This window comes from Equus przewalskii, chromosome 26 (genome assembly GCF_037783145.1).
Source record: "Equus przewalskii isolate Varuska chromosome 26, EquPr2, whole genome shotgun sequence".
NCBI lineage: Eukaryota > Metazoa > Chordata > Mammalia > Perissodactyla > Equidae > Equus > Equus przewalskii.
In genome coordinates this window covers 28,861,750-28,885,036 of record NC_091856.1, presented here as the reverse complement: position 1 = coordinate 28,885,036, position 23,287 = coordinate 28,861,750, and the positions used below count along the sequence as shown (strand labels likewise).

At 37.6% G+C, this 23,287-nt stretch overlaps 2 protein-coding genes across 5 annotated transcripts in view; both read left to right on the top strand.

Moving 5' to 3' along the window:
- PPP6C (protein phosphatase 6 catalytic subunit) overlaps positions 1-15,683 on the top strand; it is a 36,923-nt gene extending 21,240 nt beyond the window's left edge. The window contains exons 2-7 of the mRNA XM_008521917.2: positions 403-498; positions 6,612-6,677; positions 7,691-7,832; positions 10,704-10,783; positions 10,964-11,173; positions 12,418-15,683. Coding sequence (XP_008520139.1) covers positions 403-498; positions 6,612-6,677; positions 7,691-7,832; positions 10,704-10,783; positions 10,964-11,173; positions 12,418-12,666 — 843 coding nt within the window. The 3' untranslated portion in view covers positions 12,667-15,683. The remainder of the gene's footprint in view (positions 1-402; positions 499-6,611; positions 6,678-7,690; positions 7,833-10,703; positions 10,784-10,963; positions 11,174-12,417) is intronic.
- Positions 15,684-18,678: 2,995 nt separating this feature from the next.
- Positions 18,679-23,287, top strand: part of SCAI (suppressor of cancer cell invasion) — a 143,459-nt gene continuing 138,850 nt past the window's right edge. Inside the window, exons 1-2 of one of the 4 annotated variants that reach the window (XM_070596467.1) lie at positions 18,679-18,863; positions 19,524-19,568. Coding sequence is in view for 1 of the 4 variants with exons in the window: in XM_070596466.1 (XP_070452567.1) it covers positions 18,811-18,863; positions 19,524-19,568 (98 nt within the window). In the remaining 3 variants the exon portion in view is untranslated. The remainder of the gene's footprint in view (positions 18,864-19,523; positions 19,569-23,287) is intronic. The other 3 variants (XM_070596466.1, XR_011533584.1, XM_070596468.1) reach the window with 3 other exon arrangements.

Below are 23,287 nucleotides of genomic sequence, written 5' to 3'. Positions count from 1 at the left end.
ACATAACTTTTCATTGCCAAGAGTACAATTGCTGGATCGTATAGTAAGTGCATGGTTTGCAGTTTACTTTGAAAATCAGCAAATAAAAACTTTTCCTGTTAAGATTATTTACTCTTACATTTTTTAGTGAAAAGCATCATTTTCTAGTTCTTTGTAAAGCCATCTGTCTATTAGAACCTATTGTTTGTGTAGCCAGGGAGTTTGCATTTTGAAATAGTCATTGTATCATTCTTAGACATTATGAGATGAAAGTGAAAGCTGGCAGAATCTAATCCCAGAATCATCAAAGGATAGTTTCCTTTCTTATCAAACGATGTATGTATTAGTTCTTGTCTTTTTTGCCTTTGATCCTTAGTTTTAATATTGTAGTAAAAAGTTGCATTTTATTTTCTCTTTTTACAGCGGCTATGTGACTATGTTTGTGACCTCCTCTTGGAAGAGTCAAATGTCCAGCCAGTATCGACACCAGTAACAGTGTGTGGAGACATACACGGACAGGTAAAATTTCCTGAGCAGACTTTTAGTTTTTTTGCTGTCCATGGTACATGTGTGTTTCCTCTTGTGCTGCAAAATATTAAAAAAGCCCAAAAAGCAAAAAACCACAGCTGATGGGTGGCTAGGTTGCCTCAGTCTGTGTGACAGTAATGATTCCTGGTTACTGTTACAGTGAATAAAAGTAGTGGTTAGAGGCTGGCCCTTTGGCCGAGTGGTTAAGTTCGCACACTCCTCTTCGGCAGCCTGGGGTTTCACGGGTTCAGATCCTGGGCACAGACCTAGCACCGCTCATCAGGCCATGCTGAGGCTGTGTCCCACATAGCACAACCAGAAGGACCTGCAACTGGAATATACAGCTATGTACTGGGGGACTTTGGGGAGTAAGAAAAAGATAAAAAGATTGGCAACAGATGTAGCTCAGGTGCAAATCTTTAAAAAAAAAAAAAGGTAGTGGTCAGATTATTAATGAAGTTTGTTGAAATTATCCTTGCAAAGTGAATAGAGTGTACCGTTACTGCTCTGTGGAAAGGGGGAGGTATAAAACACAACATAGACTGCTCATAGTTATGATTAATAGGAGATGCTTTGGTTTTAGACACTAATTTTTTATTCATTCTATTCATTTCCTTTTCATTTGTTCTATTCACTCATGTCATATTTTGTTGAAGATTTGTCATTTTCTTAGTGTGAATGAGAACAGCAGAAGTTCAGAAAGATAAAATTGTTGGTGCATGATTTCACAGCAAGTCACTGCTGTAATGAGATGAGATTTAGTTCAGTTTTTCATCCGCTACGTTTTTGTTTGTTTTTGAGAGTTTCAAAGTAGTGACAGGAGGGGCACACCTCATCATTAGACTCTTACTGTCAGTGTTTACCCTTGGAAACCTTCTGTGTATGTGTAGAGGTTTTTTTTACAGGGAAATGAACGCTGAACAGCACACTCAACCTGCTGTATGCATGCAGAGGAGTTGCAGCTATAAGACATATATTACATTGTGGATAATACAGTATTTATGAATGGCAGTGGGACCTACTGTCTTCCGTGAAATTTCCCTGCCTTAAACGTGACTGCCTAAAGGAGCAGAAATATGTGTAAATTGGTTGTGATTGGTGGTTGCTCCGTGAGTAAACTCCTATTATGACTACTTAGTAGTCTCTTTTCTTTTTGGTTTTTCCATCTGTTCTCTGGATGGTTGAGGTTATAATAGATCTGACATCTGCATGTTATCAGCTTCTAAATAGAGGCCTTATTATATCATCTTTGATGGGTTGGAATTCTAATTCTCTAGAATAGACTTTAGGAGTGGATTTCTTAAAATTTCCATATAACTTGTTTCAAAAAGGGTAATAAACATTTGTATTTTGCTAACCTAAAGGTTATTAATATAAGCAGTGCCTTAACACACTCCTAAAAGCTGGAGCTACTTGGTTTATTCCAGCTTTTAGAAACCAAGTATTGTTTTTCCCTGGTTAGAATATTAAAATTGAGGGGTTACCTGTGTTATCAGAGACTTTTCATTAGATGAATTACAGCCATGATCAAAGGTCAGGAAGTTAGAGGCGGCTTCAAACTAATAAAAGTAATTAAAATCATAAAGTTGGAAATTTATATTATATATACCTTCAGTCAAATGTACAGTTCTTGCTAACATTAATCTTGTGTTTTGAGGTTAACGAAGTGCTTTTTCACATACTCCATGTCAGATTTTTTCAAGAGTCTTATGAGAGAGTCATTTTATGGAGAAGGAAACTGAGCGTGAAAGATTAAGAATTAGCCCAAACTCGCACAGCTGCCAAGGAACAGAGCTCAGTTTTGACACTCATTTAGGTGCCAGGTAGCCCATGTTATTTTAAGAATGCCACCAACTGAGCATTGTTTCTCTTGTACTTGACCTTTAAAACAATTGCTAATCAAAAGCATGGAAGTTGAGGAGCTTCTGAAGTCTGCTGACTGAGTAAATCAAATGTGAGATGTATCCTTTGGGACTTGTACAGTGTCTTCCCCTTGAGCCAGTTCTGGAATTGCAGGATTGGGTTGAGAATAAATAAACATGTTGGCAAGCATGTAGCGCTGAGAAGCATTGAAATAGTGTAATCTAGTGAGGAGATTGTAGACTTCAGTGTCAGACAGAGCTTGACTTAAGTCCTGGCTTGGCTACATACTAGCTGTTTAAGAAGCCACTTCAGCTAGCTCACAAATTCTTTAACTATGGCCTATGGACCCTTGAGGGTACAAAATCAATTAGGATAAATTTGCTGGTGCCTCAGCACGAATCAGGGGAGTGGCACCAGACTGTGCTGGTTGTCATTGTATTCTTTACCAGCAGGCATGCAGAGTAAAATAAAATGCCAGGATCACTTAAGAATGTCCTTGATGAAGCAGTAATATTAATTGGAACTCTCAGCTCTTGTAGATACATCTCTTGGGTAATGCATGTGATGACATAGGAAGTATGCATAAAGCACACCTGCTGCCTACCGAAGAGAGATGGTTTGCTCAAGGAGAAGTGCTTGTGCAGTTCTTTGCATCACTAGCTGAAGTAGTCTCTTTTTTTATGGAACACTATTTTTACTGGAGAAAATGAGTGACAAACTGTGGGTATTTGGCGACCATTTTTGCAAAAGTAAAGGAAGTGAGCTAGTCACTTCAAGGAAAACAATTGACAATGTTTGTTGCCAGTGGCAAAATTTGAGTTTTCAAATAAAAAATTGGGCTTTTAGAAAAATTGAGTCCAATCACCATGAGGCTAACAACTTAGAGACTCTTCTGATGAGATGAGTGTGATGTTAACAAATACAGTTTTTTTGATGATGTGTGATGAAATGTCATTTCCACTTTCTAAATGGCCAGTGTGTTATCCACTCAACATGTTAGACCAGTCTATCTAACAGAGTATGATAAGACCCCTTTTTGAATTTTGATGTACAGTCATATGCCGCATAATGATGTTTTGATCAACGACAGGCTGCATCTATGATAGTGGTCCCATAAGATTAGTAACAAATAGACTAGGTGTGTAGTAGGCTATCCCATCTAGTTTTGTGTAAGTACACTCTATGATACTCGCACAACTACAAAATCACCTAATGGCACATTTCTTAGAATATATTCCGTTGTTAAGCAGCACAGGACTGTATCTATATGTATACACATATGTATACATATGTATCTGTATGTGTACACACTCTCAGTCTATGTAAACACACACGTATATATGTAAATATGTGTTACTCTGACTAGTAATTTCACTTCTTTGACTATGTCTTAAAGGCGAAAAAAAAAAAATTTATCAGGGGCTGGCTCTCTGCCCGAGTGGTTAAGTTTGCACGCTCTGCTGTGGCGGCCCAGGGTTCGGATCCTGGGCACGGACATGGCACCACTCGTCAGGCCACGTTGATGCAATGTCCCACATCCCACAACTAGAAGGACCTGCAACTAAGATATACAACTATGTACAGGGGGTTTGGGGGAATAAAGCAGGGAAAAAAAAAAAAAAGATTGACAACAGTTGTTAGCTCAGGTGCCAGTCTTTAAAAAAGAAAAAAGAAACAACTTTCCATGACTAGCATTTTAATAAAGTGTATCTATCAACTCAAGGCAGTCATGAATAATGATTATAACGGAAACTATGTAGCAAAATGAAAAAATGTTTAGGGAAAAGAATGGAATACAAAACTATACCTATAATGTAACTACACAGTTTTACTATGTAAAACTGAGTATGTCTACACACAGAGTTAGGAAGGGAACATTAAAAAGTTTTATGAGACTGTTGCTTTTATAAAAGTATGGTGAAAGAGTAAGCATCCTTAAACTTTTCTACCGCTGTTTATAAAAATATATTCTTGAACAAAAGCTTTGTAAGTTTCCGTTTAGCCTATATATGTTTAATAGATGATCAGATATTCTACTTCAGGGACCCATAGTTCCTACTCTATATTGGAAGATTTTTCCAATATATATATTTCCAAAGTCTTTATACAATAAACATTTACCGAGAACATGTGCAGAAAATTAGAAAATTAACTGTGTCCTACATTACTGGAAGCCTACCTCATCATTTCACAAATAATTTGTACCACCTATTGTATGTTTTTCATATCACAGACACTCTGTAAATGTTCTCATTTTAAAAGAAAATCAGTCCTGAGGAGTGGATTTTATTCCATCATTAGAGGAGGCAAGGATACAGTTGGCTAGCTCAGGAGTTTATAAACTTTTTGATTTCAGGACCCATTCATAGTCTTAAAAATTGGAAGTCCCCAAAAAGTTTTTGTTGTGTCAGTCGGTATTTACCACATTAGAATTAAAACTGTTCTTTTTTAAATTTTTTTGTTCATTTTTTTTAAGGCTTAAATTCATTTTAAAAATTAATAGTTCATTAAATAGTAACATATATTTTTAGTGAAAAATAAACTGTTTTCCACAACAAAACAAAAATTTACTGAGAAGGTGGCATGGCTTTTAGGGGTTGGCCCCGTGGCCGAGTGGTTAAGTTTGTGCACTCCGCTTCGGTGGCCAGGGTTTTGGCGATTCAGATTGTGGGCGCAGACCTCGCACTACTCATCAGGCCATGGTGAGGGTAGTGTCCCACATACCACAACTAGAAGGGCCTACGACTAGAATATACAACTATTTACTGGGAGGCTTTGGGGAGAAGAAGAAAAAAAACCCAGAAGATTGGCAACAGATGTTAGCTCAGGTGCCAATCTTAAAAAAAAAAAAAGAATGATAAAAAAAATGAGAGGCATTGTTTTATATTTTTTGCAAATTTCTTTTACATCTGGCTAAATAGAACATGGCTAGATTCTCATAACTTGCCTCTGCATTCAATCTTTCAGGATATACTAATTAAAGTATATGAAGACAATCCAGCTTCACACAGATATGTGTTACAAAAGGAAGGAATATTTTAATAATCTTTAGAGATAATTATTTAGAGATAATTCTTTTAATACTGTGCCAATTACAACTATTAATTTCTTGCACATTTATCTTTTACACTTGAAAATAAAATTACTACTTAAATTTCTAACAGTTAAAACAGTATAGGAATCTGTTTTGTCACAGTGAACAAAACTGAAATTTAGGTGTTAACTACTGAAAGAAATAAAGCACTACCCTTTATAACAATGTTTCATAAGTCTGAAGAGTTGTTACTAGCTTAGATTAAAAAAAACTCTAGAAAGTTTAAAATAAAATTTTTCTATCTTCTTAAAATTAGGAAGTAAATGAATGAAACAAATGTTCAGTCTCACTTCAGTGGTAGACTATTATTTGTTTAAAATATTTGCTGTCAATTTCTACTAGAGTTCCTCCCTTTGAAAGTATACTTCTCACTTCCTAACCCACAGATGTATATATAATGTGTGTATGTGTATCATATGTCATTTATTTATATATATATTTTATATATATATACACACACAGTATGAACAATAAAAAAGAAATATCTATATAGTATTACAGTCACTTCCTTTCATCCTTTTCAGAAAAGGAGTTAGGATTAAGATAATCTAGTTGACTGAAGTTACCAAATGCTCAATTTATCAGTTACCAATTTTCAGTCAACTAGAATATGGTGAAATACACAGTTCTTTTTTACTGATTATCAAGAAGACACTCCACAGCTGTGGAGCCTAAGGGTACACATCCCCAACGGTAGAGTATGGGAAGTAGGTTGATCTGCTCTTCATGACACTCTAAAGTATGTAAATTCATTCTTTGAAAGAAATTCTTATCCACTTGTTTCCTTATCTTTTATCCATTAAAATAGATGCTGACTGGGATGGGGTGGTTAGGTTAGCTTATTGACAGGTTAGGTAACTGATAAGTTAAATGATTTCAGATTCTCAAGTGATAGATAGGGAGACATGGGAAAGAAATTTGAGCAGGGGAGATCTCTGACTTTAATGGTATTATGAGCTTTATGTTAGTGCCCTTTTTTAGGCTTGGGAGCTGTGTGCTTGGCAGTTTTGCTTACACTTTATTTCCTTTTGTAAATATAAATATTTGAAGTCCTCTTAATTAACTGCTTCTTTACACATTTTGCTCTCAGTTTTATTATTTTACTCCACAGGAATTGTAATCAACATATATTGTCTTTCTTTTATAGTTTTATGACCTTTGTGAGCTATTCAGAACTGGAGGTCAGGTTCCTGACACAAACTACATATTTATGGTATGTAAACACCAGTGATATCAAATACTTATTTAAAATGGAAAGGATCTGACTCATTACATGTAAATCACATAATAATTTCATTGCCATGTGAGAATCACTTAATTTATGAAAAGGTGATTCTGTACTTTTCTACATTTTGCTGCGTCCTCTAGTTGAGAATAATTGCTTGAGTAAAGTGCTGTATACATAGGACTGGGGTGTAGCTCTCAGTAATGGTTGGGCAGAAGAATAGCCCAGAACCACAGGTTTAAAGCATAAATATTCAATATATTGTTATTTTATCAGACTTTTTGAGCATTCATTTTCATCTGTTATTAATCTGTGGATTGATGAGTATACACATGTACGCATTTGCTATTAAGGTGGATACTTGCTTGCTTTTCTTTTGTAAGGTAATGTTACTGTTGAACTTTTTCTGAATCCTTCTATCATGTTCCTTCCTTCTGAAAGTCTCTGGGTCACTTTCCTATTCTTTTAGTTATTTACCCATTAGTCTAATACTGGCTCAAGTAAAACATTAATGGGAAGTATAAATAATATATTATCATATGCAGCTGTTAAACAGAAAGCTGAACCTAGAACAGTGTTACAATTATCATGTTATTACAAAAATCTATTTTCTCCAAGTTGGCAGCTTTTCTGATATAATTAAAATGATTTTTGAAATTCATTTTTAAAATTTTGATTCACACATGACCTTTTAGAAACATCTATTAATATAGGTAATAGAGAATTGAAAAAAAATGGTGGTTTTGCAGGGAAAACCCCCAGAGCATTGCACTGCGTTCCTGTAGGCCTCCTGAATCCTAAGACTAGCACAAACATTTAGTACAAACAGCTTATTTACTTTCATTTGGATTTTTTCTTATGACCCAATTTCCAAATAATTCAATGTGTAACTCTTCATTTTTGTTGTTTTGGGCTGTGTCTCTGAGTTTGTGGCACTTTGGTATAATTTTAAAAATGCATTGTTGTTGTATTGTTTGTAACTGTAAACTTTTGCTTTGCAGGGTGATTTTGTAGACAGAGGTTACTATAGTTTGGAGACCTTCACTTATCTTCTTGCACTAAAGGCTAAATGGCCCGATCGTATTACACTTTTGCGAGGAAATCATGAAAGTAGACAGATAACACAGGTCTATGGATTTTATGGTAAGATCTTCTGTCTCTCTGATTCTGAATGTTTTACTTTCCACTTTGGGAAAAAAGCCACACAAGTCATACATGTGCTTTATAGTAAAATTAGAAAATACAGGTAATCTTTTTCCACTTTCTCACTCTTTAATTCCCCTCTTCCCTCAGTCAATTGAAAATATTACCATGGAGAGAGAACCGTTCTCAACTTTTTGATGTACATCTTTCTAGATCAGTGCCTCAAAGTGTAGTCCTCAGTTTACCTCATTGGAATCACCTGAGGTGCTTGTTAAAAGTGTAGATTCTGGGGCCCACTGCAGACCTTTTGGGGTGGGGCCTTAGAATCTGCTGAAGGTGAATGTTCTGCACGCTCAAGTTTGAGAACCTGTTCTCTATATATGTGTGTGTGTGTGTGTGTATTTGTGTGTGTATACATATGTGTGCATGTTCACACCACACTAAATGGGATCACACCTGCTTTTTTCACTTAATATTGTGACCAGCCTTTTCACTTCATTGATGTTATTTTTATAGCTGCATTTTATTACACTGTATGGATGTACTATAATTGATTTGACCAGTCCCTTTAACATTGGATGTTGGGATTGTTTTTAAGTTGCTATATACACATAGTTGAATGAATATCCTTTTGCATACATAGAATGTTTTATATATCTATATATCGGCTTAGTATATATGTTATCCCAAGGATATATGAATATCCTCTTAAATATATATATATGTGTGTGTGTGTGTGTGTGTGTGTGTATTTCTTCTGTTATATATATATCTATGTGCTTGCTGCAGAGAATGCTAGGACATCAGGGGTCAGAAACAACTCAGCTCTGAAAAGCAAAATAGCTGCTTCTATAAAACTTCTATGTGGGGGCCGGCCCGGTGGCCGAGTGGTTAAGTTCGCATGCTCCGCTTTGGCAGCCCAGGGTTTCGCTGGTTCAGATCCTGGGCGCAGACATGGCACCACTTGTCAGGCCATGCTGAGGTGGCGTCCCACATAGCAGAGCCAGAAGGACCTACAACTAGAGTATATAACTGGGTACTTGGGGGCTTTGGGGAGACGAAGGGAAAAAAAGAGAGAGAAGATTGGCAACAGATGTTAGCTCAGGTGCCAATCTTTATAAAAAAAACTTTTATGTGGTTGAAAGTTTTAAAAAAATGGGGTTTGGAAACTCTTTGAAGGAGGTAGACAGCAGAATTGTTGAGATTATTTATATGAATTTTTATGGCACACAATGCAGGTATTGAAAGATTGGAAAGTATTAATCTCAATTGTTTAGTTTTAGATTTTATATGTATATATAAATATATATATATTTATATATATTTTATATATAGAATTATTATCTGTCATTATAAAGATAAGCTGAACTCTCTTTTCAGTTTGTCAACCACTATCAATTAAACTGAGAAATTTTGATAATATATTACTTGTATAACTTTGATATTAATAATTGAAAAGTTAGATGGCTAATATTTGTCTCCTTTCTATAAGTTACTTCTGATTTTCATTCAAAAAATACTAAATACCATTTGAAATAAGTGTTTTTGCTTGTTTTATTAAATACTCAATATTTTGAATAATACATATTGTAGTGTTAGCTCGGTGAAAGCACCTGGTTCCAACTGTCTAAGATTAATGTTGTACATGTAATTACCCCCCAGAATTTGACCAACATTGATCAATGTAGGGCAAAAGGGATAAAAGAGGGAGAAGAAGGAAGACATTTTAATCAAGATGCCTTGACTGAAGAAAATGACAACAGCACAACATCTAGTATTGAATTTTCACGTTCCCAAAGCTGTGCTCATCTATGGTTTTGTTTAATAAGAGGAAGCCCAGCAGCTGCTCAGAAGGGAGATAATTTTAGTCATCATAGAACTTAACATTGATTTTAAAGTAGTGAAAGTGTCCATATATAGCTATTAAGTATATGGGGACTTCAGTTCACATGGATAAACATATACTGAGCAGCTGTTATGAACCAAGTGCTTTGCCCTATGTGTGAAGGTGAAAAATACAAGATTCCTGCCTGCAAAGTGAGCTCAATGTTAGAACTCTCTCAAGGCAAGTTTAAATAAGGGTCCTGCTTCACATAGAGATGTAATTTAGAAAATCATGAGGATTGACCATACCCCATAGTCTTCTATCCTTTATCATTTTCAGCTGTACTTAGGGCAATAGTGATGTCAGTTGTTTTCAAAATTAAGGAGGAAGCCAAAGAGCAGAATTTCCATGGTATTAATTGAAAGAAGAAATGTGTGCCCTATTATCTGTTGTAGATAGCAGAGAGAGTGTTCAGCTGGGAATATGTAAGAACCTGATTGGCAGTCTATCATCAGTCATGACTACAGATGTACTTACTGGAGCTCAAGTATTTAGTTGCACAATTTCCAGAAAATCTCAGAAGAGACAACCTAGTTCTGAGAAATGTTGAGATAGGAATTACCCGTGCTCTTGTAATTAAGGATCTTCTAATTTGTTTGATTATCCTGCTAGAATAAGGTAGTCACATTAAATAAATTACTCTTTGATAGAGTTTCCTGGTATTAATAACATAGTGTACAAAAGCATTTGCTTTGGGGTATATGAAATTACTATTGAATTCTTCGTGATCATAGCATTTTGACCAATAATTTCAGCTACTTCTTAGGGCCACTTCTGGAATGAAAAGCAGGACCACATTCTTAGACTAGTTAAATACTAGTTTCCCTCTGACTGTACATGATAGGACCTACCAGGGCAAAATGTGTGTCATAACTTGCTGTCCTAGTTTTAACTGCATTTCTGTTGTCCTAGTATTGGATGTATTCTTTATTTTTATTGGCGGATTCAGAACTTCATTAATGAGAACTCTTCTGTTTCTTTCATAGATGAATGCCAAACCAAATATGGAAATGCTAATGCCTGGAGATACTGTACCAAAGTTTTTGACATGCTCACAGTAGCAGCTGTAAGTTTACATAAATCTTTTTAAAACCTCAAGTATTTTCCTGACAATAACACTTTGCATGTTTTTATCTAACTGCCGTCTCAGTTATATTGATATCATTAGCATTCCTTGATGCACTTAGCTATGGCTGAGTTTATTATTATACATTTAATTCTTTGTTATTATTTTTTTTTTTGCTAGTTAATAGATGAGCAGATTTTGTGTGTTCATGGTGGTTTATCTCCTGATATCAAAACACTGGATCAAATTCGAACCATTGAACGGAATCAGGAAATTCCTCATAAAGGAGCATTTTGTGACCTGGTTTGGTCAGATCCTGAAGATGTGGATACTTGGGCGATCAGTCCCCGAGGAGCAGGTTGGCTTTTTGGCGCAAAGGTCACAAATGAGGTAAAGCCAACATTTTTGGGAAAGTGGTTTGTTTGTGGCTAATGGACTATGTAAAGAACTATGGTGACTATAGACAGCAAACTTCTAGTCTAGTTTATTCAAACTGGCGGCTATGGATATCGAATTTCTTACCTAGTTTATCATATGTGTCTTTCCTTAGTGGTTAAATGAGATCACATAATGAAAGCACCTCCTTCAGCATCCACTTGGTAATATGTGTAAAATAAATGTTCCTTTTCTTTCAAATATTGCAATTTAAGCAATGAGATAGCAGGGACAAGATAAGGAACTTTTTTTTAATATATCCATTTTTAATTGAGACACAAGTGACATATAACATTGTATTAGTTTTAGCTGTACAGCATGATGGTTTGTTATATGTATATATTGTGAATAGGCAACTTTTTGAGGTTCAGCTATTTTCACTCTATAGAAATACACACACACACTTACATATATACACATATACACACACTCACATGTAGGGATAAGCTTATATTGGGAAGTAATCTAGCATAAAGGAGTCAGAGTGCGAGGTTCAACATAACTGAGCTAAGTTATTTATCCTGAATGCACCTCTTGTTTCCTTAAGTTGCAAAAGAACGATAACAAATCATTGCAGAATTTTTGCAGGAACTATATAAACCCTCAGTAAATGATAGATATTGATAACAATATATTTATTATTAAACCATAAAAACTTTATTTCATATCTGATAGTACTTATGCTTTTCTTCAGAAACTTCTGATTATATGACTAAATGATTTCTCTGACTCTCTAATAGACTCAGACCAAAGTGGCTCTATTGCCCTATAACTTATTGAAGGTACTGGGGATAACTGTAGAATTGGTTCTATAATTGTGAGAACTTTAGTAGTAACAGGATTTATACTTTATTTTCTGGGGCTGGCCTGGTGGGTGGCACAGCGGTTAAGTTCGCACGTTCTGTTTCGGTGGCCCGGGGTTCGCCGGTTTGGATCCCGGGTGTGGACATGGCACCGCTTGGCAAGCCACGCTGTGGTAGGCGTCCCACATATGAAGTAGAGGAAGATGGGCACGGATGTTAGCTCAGGGCCAGTCTTCCTCAGCAAAAAGAGGAGGACTGGCAGCAGATGTTAGCTCAAGGCTTATCTTCCTCAAAAAAAATTATATATATATATATATATACACTTTATTTTCTTATGTATGTAGGTTGATTTTAAAAAATGTGCTGGATACTTAACAAAACCTTTCTAAATTGCAGTTTGTTCATATCAACAACTTAAAACTCATCTGCAGAGCACACCAACTAGTGCATGAAGGCTATAAATTTATGTTTGATGAGAAGCTGGTAACAGTATGGTCTGCTCCTAATTACTGCTATCGTTGTGGAAATATTGCTTCAATCATGGTCTTCAAAGATGTAAATACAAGAGAACCAAAGTTATTCCGGGCAGTTCCAGATTCAGAACGTGTTATTCCTCCCAGAACAACGACGCCGTATTTCCTTTGAGGCCTTCGCCCATCCTGCTGACCCATTTTTCTGCCCTCTTCTTACCCCAACTTTTGTGTGTTATCCTCTACAATATACTTTTTATTGAGCACTTTGCTGCTGAAATGCTGCCTCTTGCCTTTTTTTTTTAATTTTAAATTATCTAAATTTATTGTTTGTTATGGTGTCTATAGCAATGTTTTTCTATCAATTTTCTCCCCCATCTCATCACCAACTTGGACTCATTTGAGAAGACTTGAGAAATGTCTTCATACTCACACTGCTGCACGTGGCTCTTGCTTATTTACTGGTCTGGGGGAAACAGGATGTGTTTCCTTTTTTAAAAAAAAGCCAATTGACAGAACAGACTACACTGAAATACTTCTCCTTTTGTATCACTCAGCCTTTTGTTTTTAGTTTGGTAAGTTTTAAGAAATTTCAGCAGCAAAGATGTTATTCATTGGGCACGATGGACTGAAAATGCCTCGAGTTATGTATACCTGTCCCAGCTGTAAACTTCATTGTCCTTTGTTGGATATTTTAAATGGATATAAAATAAATTGGTCTAAAGGGCTGCCCTCCTTGTTGTGTTTTTAAATTTTAGTTAAAAACTGCTACAGCTTATGACTTTGTACATTGATAATTGTATTGATCTTTTTTCAGATTCCTTGTATTTTTTAATAAAGTAATCTTAAATAAAACCCAGATAGGTTAAAGTGTTAGAAATTTTAAACAACTTACATTGTTAGCTTAAAGTTATTCTTCTTTTCTTTTTTCCTAATCAGAATTCTTGACCCTTTGGTTATTGAGTTTAAAACTTCAACTTAAATTCAATACTATTTATTTAGAAAAAAATCACTAAACTGTGCCTAAAGAACATAACTGCCATATTAATGTTTTGGTTTATATCCTCTATAGTAATAGAAAAACATTTAATACTTGTAACGCTGATATATTCATTTGATACCAGTTGAGTAGAATGTGATCAATCAATCCAGTTTACAATCTATCATGAGTATCATTAAGTAAAATCTATGTACTTTTTAATAGGAATCATTCTTCTCTTGCTGTAACACTTGACCTTAACTTTTAGAAAGTGTTCATTTTTTAACTGCAACTGGAAAGGTTGAAAAGTCAGGACTCTTGTATCTGTGAACTGTAATCCGAAGCAGATTATAAAAAGTTTAGAAAGAAACAAATTGTCCTTTTTTGTAAAGGTCTGTGATACCATGTTTTGGCTTTGTGTAAGTAATTTGAATATCCAAAGGGTTGTGATGATCAGTTCTTGATATGCAACTGTCCACTTGATAAGGACAAATGTTCCAGTGTCTCTTATGACTGTGGTCATAAATGATGTTGGAATTTACCATTTTGTGAAATAGTTGGTATCCCTTTACTACTATAATTAATTTTTGTCATTCCAGGAACTCTTTGTGAAGCCAGCCAATTAATAAAGCACTTTAGCATCTGTTCAGGTAGTTTTGAAAACCAACTTTTCCCCTTCAGGATAAGAACTTCCAGGTTACCTAAAAATGCAATAAAAATCTTTATAGTCTAAGCTTCTTGGCACATAATTTTTCATCAGGGTTTTCTTTTATTAAATGAGCACAATACTGTTGTGATGTTTTTTTTTCCCTCAACCACCCAGCTCCTTGTATAGTTTTTAATTGTACAGCTATGTGAAAGAAGTGGCTCAGACATTTGCTGCACACACTTGAACTGTTGGGTCAGTAGCTTTGTGTTACTGCCCTGACCCCAGCGTAATTCAGGGGGAAAGGTATTTTTATCTTACAGGGATATGTAGCTATGTATTTTACTGATTGTGAAACACTGGAAATTAATGATGCAGACAACTTGGTGTGGTCATTGAACAGCGCTCTGCAGTATTTTTTTCTGTTACCATAAATTGTATTTAAGTGCTTGCTCTCCACTGCTTTTAAGTTGTACCAATAAAACCGGTAACCCTCAGCCCTCCCTTCCCATTTGACACTCCATAGCTTAGATTGATGTAGTTGTTTTAGTTATCCCTGTAATGTGACTTTTGTTTTTAAGTCATGGTGTACTGCATTTGTTTGTCACTAGTTGGGCATGTGCCAATAATATTCTGTCCATTCCTTAACTGCCATCTCTGTTTTGCTTGATTTTTTCTCTTCAACTGAATAATGGCTTTTTGCATGAAAAAAATAGTTTTTACTATTAGACATGTAAAGAGAAGAGAAAGCGAATGTATTAGACTTTGTAAGCCTAAAAGGAATATTTGGATCCCTCTAATAAATAAGGGCTATGTACTATATAGAGTAATCATGTGGTGAAAGATACTGCAAGTCATAGATTTGTAGGCAGGAGGATATGTTACTCCCTGTATCTAGGCTGAATGTAAAATCCCTTATGTTGTACTAACGGGGGTAATAACTATTTTTATTTGCCTATGATATACTTGGTTTCTAATAAAGTATCCTAGGCTGTAGTGAGAACTGTCTACTTTTAATTGCCAGTCACTCCCTTTCCTCATTTGCCTGATATGCTCTTGGCTAGCTTTTTATAGGTTAATGCTTTTTCCTGAAAAATCTCACCACTTTAAATGTGTTCATTCGAGTGTGATCCTAAAAAGCCTGGATCAAGAGCACATCTAATATGCAACCTGCATCAGCTCCTACTCTGTCTGGATGTCTAGAACTGTTGGAAGATTTTGACGTCTTAAACCCTGCGTTTTGCTTTTGAAATAAGGTTTGGAATATTGTTCATTGCATTAAGATTTGTGTATTTTGCTTTGTAAGCCCAGCACCAGGTTTTGGAAAATGCCTGTATTGTGAAAGCAAATCTGAACTCTTTCTGAGCCTCTTTCGTTGTCAGAAATAGAATTGCTTTCCACCAGCCTCCAGAAAACTGTGTATCTGGAGTGGAAGAGATTAACAGCAAGAATCCAGATTTTTAAATGTAATTGTTTTTTAAATGCTAATGTTTGTAAAGCACCTTCACTTCTTTGGATGAAAGGTGCTGTATTCTCTCAGTGTAAATTAATAAAACGATTATAGGAAGTTTGTCAAAAAATTTTATCTAGTGCATAGTCTGTAGTATGTCCTGACAAGAATTTAGCACTTTATATAACATGAGTTAAATTAAAAAACACTTATTCCTTCACTTGGTTGCTTTCCTAGTAAACATAAGTGAAACCTTTTCTTTTTTCTGCATTTGACTCTGAGCTGAGTGTTCCAGTTCTTGAGGGCAATATTCTTTGTTAACGTCCTGGATCCAGTGCCCAGAACCATGCTTCATGAAACTCTCACAGCTCTTTCAATTGTGTATTTACAGTGTGCAGTCATGCTGACAAAATATACGGTCATAGAAAACCAAAAAGAAGCATTTGGAAAGTCCCCTAGTATGATGCCAACACAGTAGATGCTTGGGGGAAGGTTGGTTCCTTATTCTCCTCTTACTAGTTTTCTATTTCCTTGTCAGTCAGTTGGTGAATATATGCCTTTCTTACCCACATGAGAGTAAGCTTATGCTGGCTTAGGTCAGTCAGATATTTCCTTAATTCAAAAATGCATGAAATTTATGAAGATGTTTTTGTGTGTCAAGAAAATTACTTATTACATTAGTATATTCCACTCAGTCCCCGGGACCCACTGTTTTTCTCACCACTCTGCTTTTGTGTATAAATGGTAATGGGATATAAAAGATTCTATCGAGGCATTATGGAATAGTGGAAAGAATATAGGCTTTGGGATCAAAGCATTTGGGTAAAAAACCCCAGCTCTACCAGGCAGTAATAGCAGCTAACCTGTATTGAACACACCCAGCTAAATGCCGTACATGCCCTGTTTTGTGGTACCCCTTACTATGACTCTCTGACTATATTACCTCTCCCCCCCCTTCAGATGAGGAAACAGGCTTAGAGAGGATAGGTAACTTGCCCAAGGTTGCACAGGAGAGCTGGAACTTGAATCCCTGTAGGACATGCCAGAGTACGTCTTAAGCCATATGTGTTACTGAAGCTGTGTGACCCTGAGCAAGATGGGTTCTCTGAGTCTTAAAATTCTGTGTTTAAAATAAGAGAATACCATACAGGGTTGATATCAGGGTCAAAAATGGCACACATAAAGTGCCGAGTCCCTGGCCCAAAGCTGCCATTTATTGAGTGCTCACTTGCATATACCATTTGCCCAAATTCGGTGTAGCTGGGAAGTAAGAATAATCCAAGGCAATATATAATTGCTGACATAGTGTAGCTTATCTAAGTACGTACAACAAATATGGAGAAGGAAACGTTTGATGTAGGATGGAGTCATTGGGGAAGGCTTAAAAGAGGAAGTGTGAATTAAACGTGGTCTGGAATGATGGGATGTGTATTTCTTAAGATAGTAAAAGCCCAGAATACTAGAACTTGGACATGACTCAAACATACAACTTGAGGGTTCTTCTTGGGAAGACATAAGAAATTAATACCTGCAGCTCTGTTGACAGTATCTACCATGTATCACGTGTTGGCCAGTTATGATAGCCTTGAAAACCAGGCAGAGGATTTCAGTCCATATTTTAAGAAACATAGTATTTCGAGATTACTTTCCTAGTGAGTTTATCCTCCCCACCAGGACTCCTACCCCAACTCCCCCAGTCTTGTCTGGCATTATTTTGAAGTTTTTTTTTTCTGGCTTGGTGATAATAAAGGTAGACACTATTGATGGGGATTGAAGCGGTTTGTGGTTCTGTGATTTTGGGATTACATAATATATTAATTTGGGAAACCAACAGATGTTTGACAATATTCTTTTCCTTGTCAAAGCCATTTAAAAAAATCCCACTACAATTTACTATCAATTATTACATAGAAGGAAGATCATTTTTTTGACATCAAAGATGTAAAAAGAGCCATCTCAAAGGACAGCCCTTTACACCAAATAAATTTGATTTTGTGAAAAACTGTAGTATCTTCATTTTTGCCATTTGTGAAGATTGGTGAGAGATTTGTCCCCAACCTGTTGGTGTGTATTACTCTAGGCTGTCACATTATTGATGCATAAAAATGTGTTCTAATAAAATGGAAGTAGGTTAAGACAAAGTTATATGCCTCCTCCCAGCTCCAAGAAAAGATGCCAATGATCTATTAAACAAAAACTGTACCCAAGAAATCTAGAGAGGCTGAAGAGGATTATCACATTAAAGGAAGAATTTTATAATATGTTAATAAGCCATGTCTTATTTTCAAGGATATCCTTATTAAAGTAGAAGAGGAAGGGTAACATACTGTGTGCTGGTAGTCTTGCATTCTTAGGTCTGTCAACAACAATAAAAATGCAGTGAAATTTAATTGATTAACTGGTGTAGAACTTAGAATCATCTGCAGTATCATAGAACGGTTAGCACACACAGGGATCAATTCTTTTCAGGCCTTTCAAAATAGAACACATTGCGTTTAGTTAAAGCATCAATTTGCGGTGTTGATTTTTCTTTCCTGGTAATTTAAAAAATCTCTTGCTTTTTTAGAAGCCTGCACTCAAGCTTGTCATCTTTTCTGCAGAGGACTGAGCATCTAAACCACGCTTTATTTTGGTAGATTCTTACAGTTTTCTGGCTGGATCCTCTAAGAAGCGTATCTGTGAGACCATTTCAGCATGATGTAGAGACAGGGACTGCATACGAGGTGGTTCAGAATGAAGCTCGTTTTGGAGAGTTGCCTCACTGTCGCACCTGCCAGAGGAGTTTGGGAAATTGCAGTGCTTGGCGTTTGGTCCTGGCGTGATGCAGCGTTGGGGGTGCCAGCAGGTGTGTGGGATGCAGGACGCAGAGCGAGCAGAACCTGCCGGCAGGTGTCTGGCGCCGGAGATGCAGTTCCTACTTTCCGGCGCACGGTGGCGCTTAGGTCTCCCCGGCCGTGCTAGCAGTATCTAAGGCACCTCCGCTGCCACCTGCAGTCTCAACCAAACTCTAGGTGGCGGGATGTGACGGCCCGAGCGTCCAATCGACCTCCAGGCTTTCGGCCACACTAAGGCTCTAGCCAATGGGAGCTGAGGAGAGGCGCGGGGGAGGCGGGCCCCGCGGCAAGCCGTGCAGAGGCGCGAGGCCCTCCTCCCGCCTCTCCGCCTACTCCAGCCTCCGCCGCCTCAGCTTCCCGAGCGAGCCCTGCGGCCGCCGGAGCAGCTCCCGCGGCGGAGCAGGAGCCGGATGGTCAGAGGAGCCCGGCAGCCCCAGCAGCCGCGGAGTCGCCTGGCCCCCAGGTGGGGCGGGGGCTGAGCGGGGGTCGGGGTTCGCGATGGGGCGGGGGCGCTGGAGCGGGCCCAGGGGCAGCGGCTTGGGGCCGTGAAGCATTCGGGGCGCCGAGACTGGAGGGGCGGGGGGTTCAGGCTGGGGGCCTGGGGGGCGCCCAGGGGCGGGGGAGCGGGCTGGCCGGCGTAGCATCCTCGAGGCGGGGTGAGAGGGGCGTGTGAGGGAGGGGCCCCGAGGGGTGAGGCTGGGGGCGCTGGGCCGGGAGGGGCCGTGGAATGCGGGGGGCGCGGGGCCTGGAGGGGCGGGGCTCGGAGGGGGTGGGCACAGGAAAGGGGAGGCCGGAGGGGCTTGCGGGGGTGACGAGGCAGACAATGAGTAGGTGGTGGGGGGTGGTTTTGGGGAGCTGGGCTGTGACGAATCGGAGCTGAGGATGGAGTGAGGGACCAGGAGGCAGAGCAGGGTTTGGGCTAAGCAGACATTAGGGGAACAGCGAGTCCCAGGATTGCTTGGTCTTGGCAAATCGGGGAGACAGAACATAAGGCGGTGGTAAGGTCAGGTATAGACTTAGCCAGCCTGTAGTTCAGAGGGTGGGACACTGAGGTTTTGACTGGCACAGGAGATGTGTTCTTGGATGTTACTTTTAGTTACCGTCTTATCTGTTTGGTCTGTAGACTGACTGGCACAGTGGAGAAACCACCTCGAAAACGGAAAAGCAGGTAAGGCAAAAGGCCTGCCTTTTTTGCTTCGTGTTTTTCCATTTGCTTGGCTACACCTCTGCCGTACTGCCTAATTAGACACAGTGAGTAGGTGAAGTTTTTTATTTCGCTCCTTTCTCCATGAATATAACTGTCTGCAAGATCTTTCTTTTGGGGACTTCAAAGTACTACTTGTACACTTTTTTTTGTGTGTGGTGTATAAGATTATATGGGACAGAAACATGGATAATTGAGAAATCCTGTTTTTCACTTGAGCCATAATTTCAGCTTCTTTTCCACCAACTAAAAACAGCTAATTTTTATTGAACATCTACTATGTGGCAGGTACTATATGTAGGTGCTTTATATGTATTATCTTCTGTAATCCTCTGAGTACCCCAAGGAAGTATGCACCGTTATCACTGTTTTGCAGCTGGGGGGAACTGAGGCACAGAGAGGCCACATATTTACCCAAGATCATACATCTAATAAGTGATAGGACCAGGGTTTGAATCCAGGCAGTCTGACTCCAGAGCTTAAGCTCTTAACCATTATACCATGACGTCTCTAATAAATATGCAATTGAAAATAGGTCTTCTTATTGCTTTTTTTTTTTTCATTGTACACAGAGGCTACAAACAGTTGAACCACAGGAAAATAGAAACGAAGGGCTTACGTAGTCTGCAAACAAATGAATTATTCCTTGAGTATGAAGAACATATATCCATTCCACAGACATTTTTGAGTGCATTCCATGTGTCAGGTACTACATAGCAATTCTGTGTAGTCATTAGAGGATTCCTTTTTCACAGATGTAGGCACTGGCCTAGAGAAAGTAACCTAGTTTTGAGGATTTGACTAGTAGGATTGCTGTTGTAGTTAATACTTGGTAAGTTATTGATGTTAGTATTCAGAAAACCTCAACAGTAGGTAGATATGAAATGCTGATGGTGGAAGTGCTAATAGCCAAAGTTCCTTTGTCACTCCTTAGGCCTGTATGGTCCAATATGGTAGCCATATGTGGCTATTGAGCACTTGAAATGTGGCTAGCTTGATTGAGGAACTGAATTTTTAATATTCTTAATTGTAATTAATTTAAATTTAAAAACTGATACTTGACTCACATATTGGAAAATGTGTAAATATATTTAGAACAACTTGGGTATGTGAATCTACTTTTTCTTCTGTAAATTTTATAAAATCTAAATACAGATCACATACTTCCAATGAAAATTTAATGTCCAAAATGAAGTGTACCCTAAGTATAAAATACACAGTAGATTTCAGGTTAGTACAAAAAATGAATGTAAAATTTCTCATTACTAATTTTTATGTTGATTACATGATAAAATAATATTTTAGATATATTGGATTAAATAAAAGTATTACTAAAATTGTTTTCACTTCTTTCTTTTTCTAACATAGCTACTAGAAAATTAAAAATTACATATATGGCTTGCATTATATTTCTTTTCAACAGTTCTTGTTTAATTCTTGTTACCCCACTGCCAGATTCTTGCAGTAGCTTCCTGACTGGTAGGATTCCCTACCTTGAGTCTGTAATTCATTCATCATGCTTTGTAAATTGATCTTATAATTCTTGTCCTTAAGATCCTTCGATGGTCCCATTACTTACTGAACATAATTCAAACTTTTTAGCCTAATCATAATAAGAGACTGCCTTTATTTCACTTCTGCTTATCTTTCTAGCCACAATTTAGTACTGTGGCCATAGAAATTCTCAATAATGGACCTATTAAATGTCTAGTATTAAATGATTTAACTTTCTGGTGAACCCTTCATGATGAATTAATGGCTGGATGTAACTGCATGTTCTGCTTGCCATTCCCAGAATTCATGTTTTCTCTTTGCTTTGGGGTTTTGCACATGATTTCTCTTTCTCTCTGGAATACTTTCTCCTTGACTAGCTCCCTCCTTTAAGAGTTGGCTCAAATGTCACATCGTCCGTGGGACTTTCCCCACCCTCTCCTTCACCTTCCTCTACTTGACCTTGTTTGCTCCCAGGATAGGCTGTACATACTCCTAGGTGTAATCGTTTGGGCTGAATTTGAATTCTAGCCCTGCCAAATACAAGTTGTGAGAGCATATGCGTGTTAATAAACCTCTCTGAGCCTCAGTTTCCTCTTCTGTATGATGGAAATAATAATAGTTAAACCCTTCTAGGGTTGTAAAGTGCTCAGGACAGTGGGTGGCACATAGAAAGTACAAAAAATGCATCCATCAAACACTTTTTATTTCCCACCTCTTTTCAGAATAGATGCAATCTAAAGTATTAAAAATAAAGATATTAAGGCAAAAAAGAAGTGAGGGAAGAAGAATAAAATTAAACCAATAGCAAAGTTAGTACGTGGACGGGAAAGTACTGCACAGTCACTAAAGGTGGTTCCATATTTGGCTCTCAGTTTCCTAGAGCAAAGAAACTCTCAACTTCCAGATTTATGGTGTTTATAAAGTCAAACACATGTTGTTCAAGAGAAGCACAACTTTTTTTGTCTGTTAGATCTGAGAAAAATTTCTCTCACTGGTCTTCATAGAGGGGACAGTGTGGTTTCATGGGGGGAAAATCCCAATGATAAATATAGTAGTGAGTATTTTAAGATTCTTGTAATACTTCTCAATCTGGGTTCAGGTAATGCCAGTGACCATTCTTCAAAGAGCCAGAGCGATGTGGTTTAGGTGTCCAGCTCACTGATGGGTTGGCTTGGCGCAGGGTGAAGAGACGAATAAGCTGCAGGGACTCTGCTTATCCCTGGCACTTAGAAACCAGTTGATTGAATTATTGAATGAATGAGTCCTTAAATAATTCTCCGTGAATATTATTTCTTGTAACCAGGTTTTGGTAAGCATCAGGCAGCAATGAGTTTAAGCTTATATTCTCAGCCATGAGTCATGTGGGCACATATTCTGCATGTCTGATTAAGGTCAGATCCTGATCAAGGCAGGATTTGGATCTGAAAAATGGACAGCCAGTATACATCTCTAAAGAGGTCCTGTGGGCAAGACCAAGATTTTCCTCAGAAAACCATTCCGGGATTGCTCTAAAATAGAAAACAAAATGGCCAGTTAAGGCCCTACGGATGGGATTATAGAGAATGGATGTAATGGTTCTAGCTAGAAATTTTTTATACCAGTTATTATCAGTTGCATTCTGTGGCCATAAAAATTCTGAGTATCAAATGATGTAACTTCCTGGTGAACACTTCACGATTAATTAGTTGCTGAATGTAGCCTTAAGGATCCTTTTGAGTTGACCTACTGTGTAGAGTTCTTGACTATTATATTATATCCTCTTAGACATTTTGGAAAACAATTGCCAAAAGTATGGTTTTTATTTTAGGATAGTTGCTGTTAAGTCATTCTTTTTAATAGACATTAGTTACCTGCTGAGTTATCTTTTGAAAACATTCTTAGTGCAGACCAAGCTATCATACCGTTGAAGAAAAACTAAGATAATTTGGGATGAGCAAGCACCTCGTAGCCTACTGTTATGTCTTTGTTCTTTTTTCCCCCTCTAAAACTTTTATTTCCTTATCTTAGTTCATCTTAGCACCTCTAGTATTGAGGGGGTGCTCAGTAAAACTATAGTGAACTAATAAATGAGTTGGTGGCCAGAGGGAGTTAGCATGGGATGGGGCTTTGGTGGTCCAAAATAATGTGATGTTATTTAATGCCCCTGATAAACTGTACTAGACTGAAAGGAATTTTAAGGTTAGGAAACT